Source organism: Prosopis cineraria, unplaced genomic scaffold, assembly GCF_029017545.1.
Source record: "Prosopis cineraria cultivar Desert tree isolate PC_DT_omini unplaced genomic scaffold, ASM2901754v1 PC6, whole genome shotgun sequence".
NCBI lineage: Eukaryota > Viridiplantae > Streptophyta > Magnoliopsida > Fabales > Fabaceae > Prosopis > Prosopis cineraria.
In genome coordinates, this window is record NW_026555337.1 from 11,978,458 (window position 1) to 11,998,349 (window position 19,892).

The window sequence follows — 19,892 nt, forward strand, 5'->3', positions numbered from 1 at the left end:
GGACTAGATATTAGAGTGGTTTTGATCCATTTGGATCTTCAAAGCTTTATAAGCGGATTTAATAGAAAAGTTACCATTAGAGGAAGGCCTCAAAAAGAGAATGTCTTCATCATCCTGTTGGTTTAGAGGTTGCACAAGTGCAATCTTTCTAGTGACATCATAAGAGAGATAGCATTTTAAAAAATTAAAATTCCAACCACTTGTGGTATTGCAAAAATTTGAGACTCTTGTGTGAAGAGTGGAGTTGGCATTATGGAAAGCACATATAACAAGAGGATTAGTGAGGAGGGACCATTTATCATACCAAAATGATATTGATCTCCTCTACCCACTTTCCAACCACCCTAAGACATAAATTTATCCCAAACTTTATATATATTACTCCAAGTATATAAACAAGAGTTAGGTTTAATAACCATTGGAATAGTGGGTTTATCACATTTATATTTGTCATGTAAGACATGCACCCAAGTCAATTAGGTTTGGTGATGAGGCCCCAATAAAGTTTCATGATGAAAGCAATGTTATGATTCTTGAGACTCTTGATGTGAAGACTTCATCTTTTTTCCCCGAAGTAATGCAATCCCAAGAGAGAAGATAAGGTTTTTTTCCCCATCCATTGAATCCCAAAAGTTCTAGATATTTTTTTTCTAATTCAACCAAAATGTTGTCTGATAAGAGCATAGTTTGTATGTTACTTTTTTAGAATGGGTTTCCTCTTTGAATTTATGCTTGTAACATTATATTAGTACTTTTACTGAGAGGCCAATATTCATGGAGGCTCACCCACAACAAGGTTTGATTGACAGAAGGTTAAGTGAAGTGTTGTGATGGAATTGGATGACCCTGCATAAACTTGAGTTCGATGTTTCCTATTGGTCGTTCCCCTTAATACTATCCCACCAAGCAGACTAGCATTTTGGGATGAGTTCTTTTTTCAAAACTTATGATAGTAACCATGCTTGTCTTGTGCATTATATGAAGCTTGAAAAATGTGCCCGAGACTTGCATTAATAACTTTATTTAGCAAAACGCGTTGATGCTTGCATAAATGGTGCGGATTAGAGGCGACCAAAGTGGATGGAAGGAAGATTTGAACGTTGCTCTATGTGATAACAATTGGAGAGGTGTGAAAGCAATCCTAGATCAAAACCCTAATGCTTTAACTGCAAAAATTGCTGCTTCAGGCAGAACAGCACTCCATATGGCTGCAATGTTTGGGCATGTCAACATCGTTGAGGAGTTGCTAAAATTGGTGCCTCCAGAATTCCTTGGAACTGGTGATTCTCATGGCAATACGGCACTTGCATTGGCTACAAACACTGGAAGCATTCAAGTTGCAAAATGCCTCATAGAAAAAAAAAAAAAAAAACAGAGACGTTGTTGGCATTCCAAACGCACGTGATAATCTTCCTGTTATAAGGGCTTTTCATTTTGCTTACCTAGAAATGGGACGTTATCTTTATTCTAAAACTCCACCGGAATACCTCACACACCGTCGGGGTTCTAGGTTTCTGTTTTCTTGTTTACGTGCACAATGTTTTGGTACGTTTTTTTCATCTCTCTCCATGTTTAATTTGTACCGTTTTTGTCAATGTATGCATGCTGTGACGATTATATTTGTGTATATATGTGTAGATATTGCTCTGGATTTGCTTAAACAATGCCCAGAATTGCTTTTTGTGCCTACCGATGATGAACTTTCGGGTAAGGAGTGGATGCCAAGTCATGGGATCGCAACCTTGAACGCTGCTATTCTCAGCCCGAGTGAACTTGTGTTCTGGAAACGATGCATCTATAACTGTCAGTATCACTGTACTTAACTATATATTTCAAATGTTGTCTTTCTTTTTCATTATCGTTTGTAGATTTTGTTTATTCTCTCCATTGTTCAGATTCTAGTATGCTGCAGCATATATTAGGACAGTGATAGGGTCTTTGTTTTGATACCTATTACGAAGGATTATTTTAACTAAAACTTAAAAGTGATAAATTTGTGAATAAGTTACGTTTTCTTGCTAAAAATACCCTTGATGCATTCTCTCTATTTTTCCATCTTGTAATCAACGTGGGAGCATCTCCATTAACCAAAGCTGGGGCAACTAATAGGGGTAATTTTATTTTAAAAAAACAATACATGCTGTAGATAATAAAGATTAGGTTCTTATAAAAAGAAATAAATTGAAGGGAGAATTACATTGAAGTTCCCTATAGTATAATTAAATATTATAAGATCTACTGACAACTGAATATAATAAAATGACAACTAAAAATAACAGTAAGTCATTTTGCTATCTGCAATATAATTATCAATAGGTCTTATAATATGTTTACTTCCTTCTTTTATCCAATTTATTATTTATGTATTATTTTACCTGGGGGAATTAATTTACTTTCATCCATTTAAGGTATCAGTTTACTTCCAACCCCAGCTATTGTTTGCGGGGACATCCAGCGAGAAGACAGAAGTCAGAGAGCAAAAGCAAAATTTAATGAGCCAGGTATGTATATATGTTACAGAAATAAATAGAGGTCAAAGGCTTTTAGCCGGGGTATACAGAACATATATTTATATATATAATTGTTTTTAATAAATTAACTTAATTGGTTTCACCCAATCTTTGGGCAACCCTAGGATTAATATTTTACAGATTAATTCAAAACAACTTTGTTAGCTCTTCAATATATAGGTTGACAAAAAAAGCTCTTCAATAGAATACTTCTATTTGAACATTTGTTCGGAGAGAAAAATACACAAGATTTGGTTTTAATTAAAAAATTTGAGATATTGACAACTAAGAACCTCTCCTAATTAGATTAATATGAATGAAATCAGGATTTTTTTTAAAAAAAATTCAATGCTAGCTGAAACATAGGGGGATGAGTACTGAATTTAAAAACGTAAGTTAGGATGAGATCTTGATTTGGCATTAATTTTTTTATGATATGTTTAATTGTCTTTCTCCCTTAAAACTTCTCATGCACGTTGCAATAGGGCATGGTTTACTACAAAGATTCATCACCTTCGATAATTTTATAAGTATGCATTCTCACTTTCACATCTCTTCAACGAATTGTATACTTTTTCAAGCTCACTCTTAATTCTCATAACAAAAAAGATGCATGTGCGTTACGTATCAATCTGGGAGGAGTTAAGAAAATACAAGAGCTCAAGTTATTGCATGCACAAGCGGATGAACTTCTTGAACTGGTTTGTAAGAAAGCAAGGAAAGCATACGAGAAGAGAGTTTTGGAGGAGGCTTTATGTCTTGCAGCTAAGGAAGGGAATGTTAAGTTCATTTTTCGAGTATCTAAAATAATCCCAGAAATTATGGTCAATCGAACATTGACTTCATGTTTCAGCCATGCTCTTAGTCATCGACAAGCTAGGGTTTTCAATCTTATCCATGGGCATCACTTCAAGCGTGCCTTGTTTCTAGATGTAGATGAAGGAAATACCTTTCTACATAAGGCAGCTACGCAGGCTCCTGATCACGTTCTTAGTCGCATCTATGCACCAACGCTCTAAATGCAAAGAGAATTGCAATGGTTCAAGGTAATTAAGAAAAGAAACGTGCATTAATTTTTGAGTTATGATATTTTATAAGATCCAACCTATTATTAATAAGTACTCCCCCGGTCCTTTATTATGAGGTACTTTTAGGGAAAAAAATTGATATATATATATTAATTTAATCACCTTTTTTAGTTCTGAGGAGATGGTTAGAGATGTCTTGTAGGGACAAAGGGAGTACCTCATAAAGTAATGAATCAATTACAGTTTTGAAGCAAAGTTTCCACCTTCTTTGCTGACCATTTTCTCTCAATTCTAGGAGTTATATATGGGCCAAACCATTGTCCTCTCCTCTGTTGAACTGGCTATGGTATTTTGATGAGAATGTGAAATACTTAAATGCTTGTTGAAATAAATGCAGGAGGTGAAGAGTTTAATGCCTCCAATTTTTTGGGCATTTCGGAACAAGGACGGCATGACAGCAGAAGAATTATTTAGAGAAAGTCACAAAGAATTGATGAAGGAAGGAGAGAAACGGATAAAGAGCACGGCATCTTCATGTTTTGTTGTCGGTGCCCTAAGCGTGACCATTATGTTTGCTGCAGCTTTTAGTGTGCCAGTTGGAAATGATCAAACTTTTGGCTACCCATTATTTATCGCACAGCCATTTTTCAAGGTTTTCATATTCTCAACTATTTTGTCGCTCTTCTCTTCTTCAACTTCGGTTCTAATGTTTCTAGCAATTCTCACCTCTCAATACTCAGAAGAAAAATTCCTGAAATCCTTACCTACCTACAAAATTGATTGTGGGCCTTTGTTTTCTTTTCATCTCCATTGCAAGCATGATGATAGCCTTTCTTTCCACCCTTCGTCTCATACTGGACCGTGCGAACTACTCATGGGGTCTCCCTCCAATTATTATATTCGCAAGCGTTCCAATCTTCCTCTTTGTGCTGTCACAATTCCCTCTTCTTCATACTGCTATTACTACGTACGGAGATATCTTTGACGAGAAAGTGGAGCTGTGGCCTTGAGACGATTTCTCGTAATTGATGTTTTCCTAGCCCTCTTGATCCTATCTGTGGGAAATAGTTTTGGGTAAAAGATGCAGTAAGGAGACACCTCTCCTAATAAGAATTCAAACGTTGATTTGTTTTATTATAAGGACCAACTCCTTTTTAGACTGAGAGGATGTGATTTTCATACTTTTCGTAGGATTACTCTACGTTTATTGGACAGAATCCCTTATTGTGCCACCTTTAATTATGGCCCTAATCCTTTTTGGACCCAAATAACTTTTTTTTAATAACCACTTTATATTAATTGTTGTCACTATGGTCTATGGCTTGTGTGATCCAAAATGCTCGAAGTCGATTGGCATGCATGTTTCATGTTGAAAGAATTAATTTGAGGTCCTCGCAATATAATTAAACACTTTAAGGTTGATTGACAACTTAGCAGAGGGAATTGTCAATGGACCTAACGATAGCGTTGTGTATGATTTGTATGTGATTCTCGCTTTCATATTTTTGTACTCACCTTTTTTTTTTATTAAACGCACTCACCTTATTTTAATGCAATATGTTTATAATTTCATTTTTTATGCAATTAATTTATAGGGACTTTAACTCTTATTAACGTGCTTGTTATTTTTTTTTCCGAGGTACAAGTTATTAATGTATTTTAATTTCTCAAAAATGATTAAACATTAATGCATTGCAAAATAATATATAATGCAGATTGACCAGTGCATCATACAAATCTCTCGTGCTTGTATTAAATGGGGACAGTTTAAAAAAAATAAAAAAATTGGAAATTTATTATTTAAATACAATATGTTTAACTTTAAATTAAGTAACATATAAATTGATTAAATAATTATATTTTCACTTCTATATTCAAAATACAGAAACATATTTAAATTTCAGTACTACATTGAAGCATTATTTTTTTTCAAGTGAGGAAGATTGATTTTTAGTAGGTTCAAGATCCTAAAATTTTTTCGGGGGTAAAGTGTAAAATTTTATTACATTAACATACATTTTTTCCCAAGTGAATGGGGGCATTTGCCCATCTCACCAATATAGCTAGAGCATTAGTAGCCACTCTTCTTAAAAAATATAGTTAAAACCTTAATTTTATATAAAAAAATTATGTGCATCTTTACAAATATATCCTCAGTAAATGGCATATATAAGTACCTTAAAAGCTCTTACCATTACTTTTCATAATTCTTTTTTTTATTTGCTACATTTCATATATTCCATCGTTTAGTTAAAAACTAAATACATTCCATTAGCAAAAGTTGATTTGGTTGGTAAATCTTTCGTTCATATAACTAACAAAATTACAAGTTTAAATCTTCCTACCAATGTGGTGTAAAAGCAGTCCTAATGAATGAGCTTTATCTCATTTAAGGTGTTATTAATTTTGTTACTGTGCATTTTGTTTTGGCACACTGTCTGATTGAGATCCCCGTTGAGTTGGGGAGGCAAAAACGAATTCTTATTTTAGCGAACTTCTATTAGAACATGAAAATTGGGTCATGTTAAATATATAATTTTTTTTGAATCATTTGTTTGTAATTCTTTGATTAAAATGCTGTATCGGTTGCTGGATACTAATATTGTGTATAAAGAAATTATTTTTTTGAAAATTGATTACGGCGTCAATTATATGGATGATAACTGACACCATAATTAAATCGCTCAAACCAATTACGGTGTAAGTTACGCATGGAAACCGACGTCATAATTCCCCTATTTGGTCGTCACTTGCCTGTGGTGACTGACGCCATAATTTTCTTATTATGACAACGGTTTCTTTCAATTATCCTCTAGAATTTCATATTATGTGAGAATATTTTTCTTTGATTTTAATACATTTCAGCACAATTGTATATATTTTAATTTCCATAATTAGGAAAATGTTTATCTTATTTTGGGTCTATACACTTGACATTAATTTGAGACATGCTTTTGGAAGGCTTTTAGATGAAAAAATCAAGTGCAAAGATAATTAGTTTATTAATTGGGAGGAATGTGAAAAAATAGCCCAAGTTGTCATTAAAGTCATGACTTTATTCTTGATGTTCGTTGCTATCAGCAAAATGTTACATTTTTTTAACCTAAAAATAATTCATTAGGATACATGTATGTGGCTTGCTCGACTTAAAACTCATTCTACACACTTGAAAACACTTTGAGAGCTTGGTTGTGCTAGAGTTTTGAGCTTTTGGCTTTGAATGAGTTAAGTACAAGGGCTAAAGCTTGAAGACATTTGAAACTCTATTTCTTCGATTCCTTCATTTCTTCTCCATTGTTCTTGTAATCTATTATGGCTATAAATATTTTATATATTTGTATCTTTTAAATGATTATGAGAAGCTAAACTCTTTGTTCTAGTATTATTTTGAATCATTGTATCGATTAACTCTAATTTTCTCCTCTCCTTTTGTGTTTAATGATATATAAGTGTTTATTTTATTCTTCTCTTAATGCTTTTAAGTGATTGGCTACCATTTAGCTAATTTATTTGTTTAATTTGGGTGATACTTGAGAGAACTAATTTAAGTGTTTGAACTTGGGTAAAATAATGCAAAAACTTGAAATTTGCAAATGGATGGTTGTGTTAATAAGATAGAGAGATATATTTATTAATCTTGTATAGCCACGTTAGGGTTAGAGTTCGAAATTAAATTTTATTAATTGTAATAAGAGATTGGATAGTTGTTTTGACTAAAGATTTGTTCATGATTTGATAGAGCTTGCTCAAGTATTTTTGAAACTCCAGGTTAGCACTTGTTTTCTTTAAAAACATATATGAGAAGAAGCAATTTTAGTGTTATGAATTTCAAGGGGGATAAATAATCATAGATTCCATTTTAATCTTGAAGTCTAAAAATCAATTGCTTTTCTCAATTCCCTAGTTTTAATATAATTTTCAAAATTAACTTTTTCAACTAATTGTATTTTTCTCAACTTGATTGAAATTGCAAAGTCTTTTGTTTAATTGATCACATTTTTTTAAAAATAAATTTTCATGACAACAATATTTTACTCATACTTTATTACTTGTCATGACTCGTACACTTGTAGAATCAACACTTTTTCTACAGTTGTGCAAATTAATTATTATTATTAAACTTATTTTTACTATATTCCATATAGTGACACGAAAATGTAAATTTAACTGACACAAAAGTAGTATTGTGCACTAGTGTTATCTTTGATCAAGAAGCTATTTTGTATTTTTTAAAAATACCAAAATATTATAGATAAGTCTCCTCATGATCGATCAAACAAAATGAGAGTTATGGTCATTACACTGTGGTTTTCATCTTTCTGTTTCTTCTGCTCTTATTGAATGGAAAAAAAATTATCAGTGAAAAGGTGATTGGCTATTTTCAATTTTCTCATATTTTTTGTGCACAAAGTACGTCATAGTTAAATTAAAGTTTGATTCGAACTGTTCTTTGTTTTCTAAAACTCTTTGTCAATAGGCTTTCCAAGTAAGCTTCTTTCCAAAGAAATTTAAGTAGTAGCAAAGCAAAGTATCAAGTCTCTCACAGGGGGGCTATGACTTTTTGCATATATGTCTCACATGAATCATTTCATATTATAAATACGAACATTTTAAATTTCTTAATATAAAGTTATTGAATTAAAATATTAATAAAATATCAACCATCCATTTTTTTTTCTATTGATAGTAGCTAGAAAGCATCGACCTTTAATCTATACAATGTAAATCATATGCAATATACCTTGCAAGGAGAGGTATGGAAATTATATATATTTTCACCATTTACCATATATTACCGAGAAAAGAAAAAGGTTATCCCAAAAAGTTTAAAGATTTAATTTTAAAAAGCTTAAATAATTGAAACATATCATCAACAGATACACGAGAAGAAAATTAAAGCCATTCTCATTAAAATCTGAACTATTGAAAAAGAAATGAAAGGTTGATGATTCGTTGGAAACTAACACAAGGAAGCATATGCTCAATTTATGCACTTGTGGGGGCCAAAGCTTATTAAAGGAACGAACAGTGGGTGCATTTCATGAATTTCTTTTTCCTTTTCCTTTTAGGCTCAATGATCAGACCTAATTAACAAAGTAATCATTATTTAAATTAAAGTAATTACTAATATTTACTTTTTTGAAACCAGAGTTATTAATTCTTTTATTTTAAACTGGGGGCATTTTAGTCATTTAGTAAAAAATTAATGCCAGAAATGTCCATAGAGACTCAAAAAAAAGCTTGGCATTTTTCGGTACCTCATTGTTATTTACATATATTTTAGAGGGATTTTTTTGTTATTGTTTCATTATAATCCCCTTGGAATATGCAAATAATAACGAACCTTTGCTAGTTGTGGATTCACCTACATATGTGCCTGGGGCCTCTTATGGGGAAATAGGTTGTGCTGAATCATCGGGCTATGCTGTCCCCACGTAGCGATTCTCTGTTGTTTTAACTTCGCAGTTTGCACCGCCTTCGTATATGCTATGAGCGAATCTATCCTAGGGGAAAACAACCACGGCGATTGCCTTTTATATTACCAAATAATGTATTTTATTTTATCGGATTAAAAGGACTATTTTACTCTTCAGTTGTAGGCGTAGCGTTTGGGATCCTAATTTTTTGTGTGCGCAACATTATCTTGCATCATTTGAAAACCATACAATATTGTTCTCACAATTTACAAAGGCTAATTTTATTCATTAATTAACTAGAAAATTATAGAAAAGAAATTCACAATAACAAAATGAGACAGCTTGCTCGTAAATCTAAGGCAAGAGCTTTAACAACTCTAGCATGGAATATATTTGGAACTTTTTCTTTTTCTTTTTCATTCTTTCTGTCCTTTAACTAGTAATGATCAAAATTAATATTCATATATACTATAAAATTTACTTCTCCGGTTCCCTTTATAAATCATTTTTACTAACTTTATCAATATCAATGCAAAAAAAAAGTACAAGAAATAAAAGTGTGTGAAATTTCAAATATATCCCTATATAGTAAATTTAAAAAGTGATGTTATGTTATTTTTTCTTTCTCATGAAGGGTAATTTTAAAAATACTTTTTAAATATTACTTAAAAAATTACAGCGTGACTTACAAATAGAACCAAATGAACCTTCTAAAACATGTCTTATAAATGGGACTAGAGGGAGTGTAAGTAGAGTCAGAAAAACGGGCCGAGCCCATTGGGCTAGCCCGTTTAAGCCCTTATAACAGTAGGGCCGGGCTTGTAAATAGGACTCCAAAATGATAAATTGGGCTTAAACAGGCTGGCCCGTTTAATCTAGGGCTAAAAAGGATCGGCCTTGCAGGGTCGAGGGCTAGCCCATTTAAGCCCGCATATGCATTTTTTTTAATTAATTCTCATAATTTTTACTCTTTTTAGATTTGAAAAAAATTAAACTAAATCTTACTCCACATCACATATTAGCCCATATTTACTGAGGATGGAAGGCAAAAAAAATAGTAATGAAGAATCACTGATCAAAAATTATATCAATCAAGGATCACTTGTTGTCAAAATTTGAGTAGATACTTGTGGATTCGAGTTAGCCTTTATCAATAAGTATTCATTTAGGTTTTAATAACAACTCATTTTAAATTAATAATAGTTCATTGTAGTTTGTTTTTCATTCAGATTTTGACAACAATTGATTCTTAATTGATATAAATTTCATACAGAAATCCTTGGCTGCTATTTTCTAAAAAAAAATACAACTTTAAATCCCCTATTTCATCTAGATCCATGATAATGATTCATTCAATTCAACATTTACTCTTCTAATCTTGATTGGGTGTTTGTCAGCTTAGTCGATCCATTGCTTATTGCATTGCTATTATTTTATTTGTGTTTTTAATTCATTTAGATATTATTTAGTTAGTTTTTTTTTTGTACCTTTCTTGATTGAGTATTATATTAGAATGGAGTAATTTTTTGTTTGATTAAAAAATTTTAAAAAAATAAAAATAGTTAAAAGGGCCTAAAGCCCGCAATGTCAAGGATCGGGCTTCGAATATCAGGGTCCTAAAGGAAACTCGGGCTTAAAAAGGCTGGCCCTTTTAAGCCCTAGCCCTTCAAGGGCCGGCCCTTTTTGCCAGCTCTAAGTGTAAGTTATGTTGTTTCAAGCAAAGACAATGTGATTCCTATACAATGTATTGAAAATGTCCCTAACTAAATGCTGGTTTAGTTTTTTTATTGCCCATAGGTACCCTCCATAAGAGGTAGTCATGTTAAAAGCATGATTAGTTACTAAATGTGGGCACATCTCCTAGTCAAGATTTGAATATTGGTTTACCATATTGTAAAGGATTAGTTTTTTTTACTAGACCTCACTCCCTGGTTAGTTGATGTATCATGATAAAGATGAGGTAATGTAAGTGGTTGAGTTTTTACGTGGTGGTTATCAAATTTACGTTATTTTTTTATAGAAAAATTTACATTATTGTAAAGCATGATTTACATCATTTCTTGTAATTTTCTTACATCCAAAATTAGTTTGAAAGATGTTAATAACTAAATCAATGTAATCCCTGTAATTAAAAAAAAACTAAAGTGCTCTTATATTAAATCAATGTAATCCTCGTAATTAAAAAAAAAAAAAAAACTCAAGTGCTCTTATCTTTTGTCCTTCGTCCTCCATTGTCGTCTTGCTGCCACCGAGTTGAAAGCAACATTTAATTATTAAAGAGAATATGCTTTGTGATTAACCTAAAATGGGAAGTTAAAAAAATTGAAAATTAAAGCGACGTACTCCCTCCAGTCCTTATCCGTTTCACGCATGTTAAAAAAATCTAGGTCTTTTATATAATAAAAAAATAAAAAATACTTTTATTTTTACCCTTAATTTTAAATAAGAATATAACTACATTAAATACCTTTACGCTAATCGATAATGGGTAAAATTGAAAAAAAGTGATTTAATTATTACTAGGTATTCTATATTTTGGATTAAATATTATTTTTAAAAAATATCTTATAAATAAGATCGGAAGGAGTATAAGAAAATCCGTACGCATTAATTAAGACATGAATTGTTCGAAAAGAAAGGGATTGATGATTATATTCCTTGGAAACTAACGCAAGAAAACCTATATTCTATAGTATAATCTATCAACCAAAAAAAAAAAGTGGTAATGATATACTTCCTCCGTCCTTATATATAAGATATTTTTAACTGAATCACGCAAATCAATAAAGTTAGTTATCTAATTAAAAACACAATAATATTTTAATTTTGCCAATAATTATTTTAAATAAAAAAATGAATCTCTTTTTCTAAAGTAAATTAATGAGAGTATTTATTTTTTTCTCTTTTCAATTTAATAAGGGTATAATGGTCTATTCATAAAAAAATGCCAACAACCACTTATATTTAGGAATAGAAAAAGTATTGAAAGACTTCTTAAAGACGTAGGGAGTATATATTGTATGCTGGACTACTTTAAAGAAATTAATATTTGGGTATAAGTGGCCATTATATTTGTAACAACTCGAGTATGGTAATGTTTTTTAAACAAAGAAATCTTTAAGTTGGAAAGGTGAGTGTAATAAGAATAAGCAATATTGTGAAAATTGAGATTTTTGTTCGGTTTAATATTATAAATAGATACGATGCATGTATAGTCTGAATCTAGAAGAACTGTTTATGTGTTATGGATAGTGCAGTTTTTTTTTAAATAAATTACACACACAAACACACACACACATTATGTTTCGAATTAGAATTCAATCAAATATATATTGTGCATAGTATTTTGTGAATCTGAGTTGTTCGAAAATATTATTGTATTGTAGAGTGTAATTTTACTTTGAATCTTACTTTATTTATTTTTTATTCTGGTAAAGTCTTACAATTAATTAATCTAGTTTTTTATTAAAAAAGAAAGTGATTGATGATTCCTTGGAAACTAACGCAAGCAAACATTTGTTCTATCTTTTATGCAATATATATTGCTGTTGAGATGTAGTCAATATAGCTTCTGCGGAGGCCGAAGCAAAGAACTAGTGGTAAGTGCATTTCATTCTTGTTATTTGTCCTTTCTTTCTTTTTTTTAATATATACATATATATATTGCATTTTTTGATAATGCTTTGTGATTCGTAATAATATACTTTTTTTATAGCACGTAATAAGGTATATTTGTGAGTACATTGATGAAATAATTAGTCATATATATATATATATATATATATCTCTATATAATAACTTCTCATCAAATCTATAACAAATTGAGTAAGGTAATTGTTCTTAATTATTATTAACATGATATTGGTTATTAATTATTAGGTTATTCAAATGTGAGTGAACTTAAATCAATATGAAAAGTCCCACATTAAATAAATTGAGTGTAATAACTAATATATAATAAAAGACAATGACTCCCAAACTTTAGTTTTAAAGTTTTAATTTAAAATATAATATTCTTTTAATTTTGCCTATTTCTTCTCTCTCCTCGTTTTCAAACGAGAAACGATTACTCCCCATTCCTAGTTCTGCCTAGGACTTAAAAGCCCATTTTGTTGTCAGAACCTGGTTACCTAGCGGTTGTTCCTCATTCCCATCATTAACATATTCTGAAATTATGCCTAATATATAACACGCAACCATTTTTTTTCCGCTAATATGCAATGCAAAGTATCATATATTGGTGCAATACTTTGGATCTTATTTAAGTTTTTATTGTTCTGATGGTATACTCGACAATATATTCAAGATGTACTCCCAATATGTTCATATATATCACTGTATAAGGTAAATAATTAAATAACAACGACATTTATTATTTTAATCATATTTGTTATGTGACTCATTTTTTCCTCTCTTTTTCTTTCATGGTTGCAAAATAATAACAGAGATTAAGTGCATCAAAGCCAAAATGCCTATCTTTAAGTCGGTGAGGTTGCATGAAACAGGTCAGGCCACTCTATAAAACTTAATCTTCATTTTATTGTTATGTGCCTTTATTTATTTTCAATTAATTGTTTCTTCAAAGCTGGATCATGTCAAGAAATCTCAACAATTAGAAATCTTTTTCTTTTTTTTTTCATTTTGTTAGATACCTTAATTTTAGGGATCTCAAAAGGAATTCTTGTTTTTGGATAAGACCTGATATGTTTTTCCATGAGAACTCCTCTTTATATTGTTTTTCCAAGAAATTTACTTCTTTTTTTGGGAAGTGAAACATGCCAGGTTTGTTATAGTGGAGTGTCATGAATAATCTAGTGAGGAATGCATATTTTAGAAATTTACTTGGGTTTATTATTGTAATCCATTTTAACTACCTCTCACACACCCACCAAGTTAGTTGATATTTCAAGTTTTTTTTTCAAATTTACCCTGTTAATGTCTAATGACAATTTTTAATTATTTGCAAGTAATAGTGATACAACCATATGGGCATTTTAAGTGAAAAGTTATCAATTACACCGGCAATTCTTCAAAATGCCTAAGAAATTGAAACATTGGACTTTAAAGAAAATGTCTTATAATATTAATTACATTTTTTGTTTAAGTTTGAATGGGTCGGTGGACTTGGCTGGTTTTTTTTCCTTTTTAATCAGGTTACTTTTTGACCGGTTTGTAATGTTTTGAATCAATTCCAATTATGAAAGAAAGTAAGAAACGCTGTTATAATTTTAAAATAGACCGGAAAAAATCAATTACTTTATGCATATTTTCATGATAATTATTAACATATCCTAATTATATGTTGATGCATGTGCTTACATATGAAGTTGATTTTTCAGAGAAAGATGAAGATCCCTTTCGCTCTGCAGCAGAGCCGGAAATGGATATAAAAGCTTCGGCATTCATTGCAGCCTACCGAAAAAGAGTTACTGAAGAAACACAAGCTAGGGCTGTGAAGGACAAGGAAGAAGGAGAAGCAGAGGAAGAAAGACGAGCTAGGACTGAGAAGGACAGACGAGCAAAGGAAGAAAGAGAAGCAGAGGAAGAAAGACGAGCTAGGGCTGACAAGGACAAACGAGCCAAAGAAGAAAGAGAAGCAGAGGAAGAAAGACAAGCTAGGGCAAATAGAGAAGAATATAAAGTAGTACTAACAAATGAAGACGAGGATATATTATATATGGCTATATGTGCTAATAACTGGAATAGTGCAAAAGCATTCTTGGATGAAAACCCTAGTGCCTTGACTGCAAAAATCACTCCTTCAGGAAAAACAGCACTTCACGTGGCAGTACTGTTTGGGCACGTGACCATAGTTGAGGAGTTACTCAAATTAGTGCCTCCAAAATTCCTTGAAACTGCCGATGACTTTGGCAACACGCCTCTTGTAATTGCTACAATCACTGGAATTACTCAGGTCGCAGAATTCCTAGTGAATAAGAACGACAGCATACTTGGCATTGCAAACTCAACCGATGAACTTCCTCTCACACTAGCTTTTCTGAATGGTCATCAACAAATGGGACGTTATCTTTATTCTGTCACTCCTTTCAAGTTCCTACACCCACAGAATAGCACTTTGCAAGGTCCTATGCTACTTCATTGTTGTTTGCAAACACAATGCTTCGGTACGTGTAACGTTACTCAACAAGAGAACCTTATACAGTAATGTTTGATAGGTAGAAAAACTGTTTTATATGAAAACGGAAATGAGAAATACATCAATCCTTGCAAAAAATATTTTTTCGAGTATTAAATATATAGTTAATTATCAATTGATTATTCCTCTTTTCTTTTCTTTAATTTCTTTCATCTTTGTTTTTGTTATTCTCTCAATGTCCATATGTTTGTTGTTGTTAGATGGTCCCTCTTTTAGTAGTGTTCACATCTAAACGAGTAAACAATTAAACTATATCTAATCTTTGAAATTTTGGTATGGTATTTCTGATTTAAAAGTTGTTGTTAGATATAAGATACTCCATCTGTTTATTATTATAAGGCTTCTTTAACTGATTCAAGCAAACCAATGCAAGTAGTTCACTGAGATTCAACCATAGAGTGTTATTTATTTATGTTATATTATAATATTTGTGATCCCTAATGTGACTAGAAAGACTACTATTATACCTTTTGAATTGTTATCATATATAATGGTATGACTATGATAAACAGATATTGCTTTGCATTTGCTCAAAAAATGCCAAGAATTGCTTTTCGTGTCTGATAAAGAGGGTTGGAAGCCAATTTATGGCATAGCAACCATGAACTCTGCACTCACCAGCCCAAGTGATCTTGTGTTTTGGAAACAATTGGTCTTTCACTGTAAGTAGTCCTACTCAAATTTTTATATATCTTATATATTCTTTCATTTTATTACAATACAATATGTAGATTATTGTTTGTTTATATTAAATTCTCTATTTTTGAACCTAATTTTGTGTGTATATGAAATTTTAACATAACGGTACAGGAAAAAAGGTTAGAATGCGACAAAAGTAGTTATCAACCAGCAAAAAGTATGATTATATTATCATATAAATATATTTAATATATCTTTTTTTATAAAAAAGTATGATTACATCTAATCTATCCATATAATTAGAGTGAGGAGAAATAATTTGATCCTTTTTCGTTTCTCAAACTGAGATATGAATCAAGATCTTGATGCCTATCCATACAAATGATCCAAAGAGACCAGGAATTTGGAGAACATTTGGAACATTTCGTTTTTTTAGTAGAATAGTCGCTTTAAAGTAATGGTCAATTGATTATATATTTAATCCATACTCGCTTGATTGATCTGAAGTCATTGACAAATAAGATTTGTATGGATGAGTCGACTACTTTCTATAAATGAGTAATTAAGTCGTTGAGTATTCTATAAATGAGATAGAAACCCTACAAAAATAAACTAAGCTATGTAAATACAACAATGAAAAATAGAATTGGAGTGTTTAGTCCTTTGACTATGTATCATCATTAATTTTAAATTGAATTTATTAAGTATATGTGAAATAATATATAGATGTATTTTCATTATTATATAGAGAATTAATATATAGATTTCCTAGAGATTTACTTGCATATATTTTCATTATTGTGACTTTCATAGTATATGTGAAATAATGTGAAAAAGATTATAAACTTTTAGTTAAGGTGCATAGATGATATTTTCTCTCTGATTCTTCTCATTTAAATTTTTAAGATATAGATATAAATTCAACTCCAAGTTCAAATCGTGATCGTTTACCTACCCGACAACAAGACACAAGTGGAAGTGCTCATGTAGGAAATCTTACAAGGCCAGGTGTGTGCGTGTGTCTGTCTGTCTGTCTTATAAAAAAAATAATTAAAAGATTAGGTCTTTCGACTTTCACTCTCCTAGAAAATTTGTTTTTCTATTTATTTCATCCTTAATTGATTTATTTCTTTTGCAACTTTTGAGTGAACGAGGCTAAAACTTATATTGCATGTTGCTACAGGACATCGTTTACTACAACAACTCATCTCCTTCACCTATTATCTTATAGGTAGGGGTGTGTGCGCGTGTGTGTGTTTATAAGTTTTTTGTTTTGCTTCCCAAAATTACATGCTTTATTTAAAGCTTATAATTGTTACAAACTCATATAAGAAAAACTTCACTTGTGTGGCATATCAATTTAGGAATTAAGAAACTACAGGAGCTGAAGTCGCTGCATGCACAGGCTGATGAAATTCTTCGCTTAGTTTGTAAGAATGCAAGCAAAAGGGACCAAGTTAGTGTTTTTGCAGATGCTCTGTTCCTTGCAGCTAAAGAAGGGAATGTTAAGTTTGTGGTTCAAATATCACAAGCAAATCCTGATCTTCTACTTATTGGAGACAGCTCATACCAAAATATGTTCTGCTATGCTGTCAAGCATCGACAAGCTGGGGTTTTCAGCCTTATCCATGGTCTTCGCTTTAAGGATGTAATTGTATCAAGCAAAGATAAAAATGGAAATACCTTGTTACATCTGGCAGCTGCTCAAGCTCCTGTTCATGTTCTTAAACGGATCTATGGACCCACATTACAAATGCAAAGAGAATTGCAATGGTTTAAGGTCAGGAGGAGGGGGGAAAACAATATATGAACTCATCATTATGGTTCAATACTGCTGGCATTGGACCGCTGCTGCTTTTTGTTAGGCTCCAACTTTTCAATAGTTTTTCTCTATTTTCTTTTGATCACTAAATTCTACACAAAATAAAAGACATTTTGATATCTTATGATGATGAAATGGTGCAGTAGTTTTGAATTTTTTGTAATTATTCAGAGAAAATAAATAAAAAATAATAAATATTGTTGGGTATTTTTCTTTGAAAAATCATAAAAAATAAAACTGCAAAATTTTACAATTCCATCACTGTATGGCATATCAAAATATCTCCCATGTTACGTAAAATTAAATGATCAAAGGAAAAAAAAATCAATTGGAAGGTTGGGACATTATATTAGAAGCCTAAGCCTGGTTTGTGACAATTTTTATATGTCATGTTGATTGATTAACTATTGGGAATATATATATATATATATATATCAATGCAGGAGGTGGAGGGTTTAATACCTCCTACTATTAGAGGAGCTCGAAACAAGGACGGCATGTCGGCTGAAGAATTATTTAGAAAAAGTCACAAATATTTAATGAAGCATGGAGAGGAGTGGATCAAAGCCACATCATCTTCTTGTTCTGTTGTTGGTGGCCTAATTGTTACAATTATGTTCGCCGTAGCTTTTACAGTGCCAGGAGGAAATGATCAAACTTTTGGGTACCCATTATTCATCAAACAACAGTTCTTTAAGGTTTTTCTATTCTCAACCATATTATCACTCCTCTCTTCCTCCACGTCCGTTCTCATGTTTCTAGCAATCCTTACCTCTCACTACTCGGAAGAAAAATTCCTTAAATCCATACCCACAAAGTTGATGCTTGGTCTTTCTTCACTTTTCATCTCCATCTTAAGCATGATGATAGCCTTTCTTTCTACCATTCGTCTCATGCTCAAGCACACAAATTATTCATGGGGTCTCCTTCCTATTATTATACTGGCAAGTGTTCCTGTTTTTCTCTTTGTTCTTTCACAATTCCCTCTTCTTCTTCACACTGCTTTTTGTACTTATGGGAATATCTTTAATAAGAAAGTGGGAATGTGGCCATGAAATGTATATACATGGAAGTGATCATCGATGGCATAGTGATAAGAATATATTAGCTTTGGGGTAATTTACAATTTATCTTCCATCATCTATTTATATATAATTCAATTGTTCATTATTTATAACTTGCTTTGCATGGTGCTTTCGGACTAGATAATAGGTTTCGTGTTGAACATGCTGGATCTACTCAATTGTATTCTTATAATGCAATTGCCTATTCTGATCCAATTACTATTTTGTTTTTGTATTTCTGATTTATCGACTGGGTTAGCTGATTGGTTCTTGGCACCTAGATTTGGAGTAACACCTATATTTTGATTCATCAACCTCTTTTTTCAAGGATTTCATAATTATTCATTGAACCATTTCATGAATACTAGAGTAATTCAATGAAATTTACAGCCCAGTTTCTCATTATGTATGATAGTTGATTTAATTTGGGCTAATTTATATCTCATCTTCTGTTGTTTAAAGTTTTAACAACATTTCTTATCTTGATTCTTGGGGGCGGGGAATTATTCTCAATACCCTGATTCTCACTATTTGATTCGAAAAATATGGTTCTAAGTTCTAACAACTTGTGCATATTACATCACTGTTAATAAATATTTTTGTTCCTCAAACTGAGTTATATAAATTTTTATGTTATTATTTTTATTAAAATTTGTATAATTTTGATGATTTTTATTTTTATTTTATTTATTTTCTTTTAATTTCGTGAAATTTTAAAAAATTTATAAATTATTAATATTTATATGAAATATAAATTTTGCAATGGAAAACATTTTTTACTCCATCCTCATTTATAATTCATCTTTCAAAATTTATAATCAATTGTTAATTATTTACAAATCATCGCTTAAGATTTCCAGCTAAAAGATTTATATTAATTTCTCACTGCATATATGTATAAAGATATAAAAATGGAAAAAATTAAGTAAATAATAATAACATGAATATAATTATTATTATTTAAACAAAAACACTACCAACAACAATTCAGATTGATCAATGCGGTGGTGCTTAAGTTTGAGGATTTAAATATTAATGTAATGTCAATATGCCTTCATTTTCAAGTAATGGCTTGGCTATCAAGAACCAATTATCATAATATAATATGCTTAAGAAATACAAGAGACACAGCTCAAAAACGTCGTGGAGGGCCAGCTAGTTAATTATATGAAGGAAATGAGCATCATCATATATCTTTAAACCTTTTTACAGAAAAGGGCAAAAGCTCTAATAGGTTGAGAGATGATTTGCAGCC

General features: G+C 31.2%; 2 protein-coding genes across 2 annotated transcripts; both read left to right on the forward strand.

Moving 5' to 3' along the window:
• The first annotated feature begins 1,051 nt into the window (after nt 1-1,051).
• LOC129313882 (uncharacterized) lies at nt 1,052-4,523 on the forward strand. The gene is made up of 6 exons (XM_054957280.1): nt 1,052-1,336; nt 1,447-1,510; nt 1,639-1,815; nt 2,409-2,501; nt 3,120-3,496; nt 3,936-4,523. Exons 1-6 carry the CDS (start codon nt 1,052-1,054, stop codon nt 4,521-4,523), a joined length of 1,584 nt encoding a protein of 527 aa, XP_054813255.1.
• Nucleotides 4,524-12,540: 8,017 nt separating this feature from the next.
• Nucleotides 12,541-18,768, forward strand: LOC129314628 (uncharacterized). The gene is made up of 8 exons (XM_054958110.1): nt 12,541-12,554; nt 13,401-13,460; nt 14,295-15,080; nt 15,625-15,774; nt 16,658-16,759; nt 16,935-16,982; nt 17,116-17,531; nt 18,017-18,768. The coding sequence occupies exons 2-8, from the start codon at nt 13,424-13,426 to the stop codon at nt 18,626-18,628; spliced, it is 2,151 nt and encodes a 716-aa protein (XP_054814085.1). The 5' UTR covers nt 12,541-12,554; nt 13,401-13,423; the 3' UTR covers nt 18,629-18,768.
• Nucleotides 18,769-19,892: the final 1,124 nt, after the last annotated feature.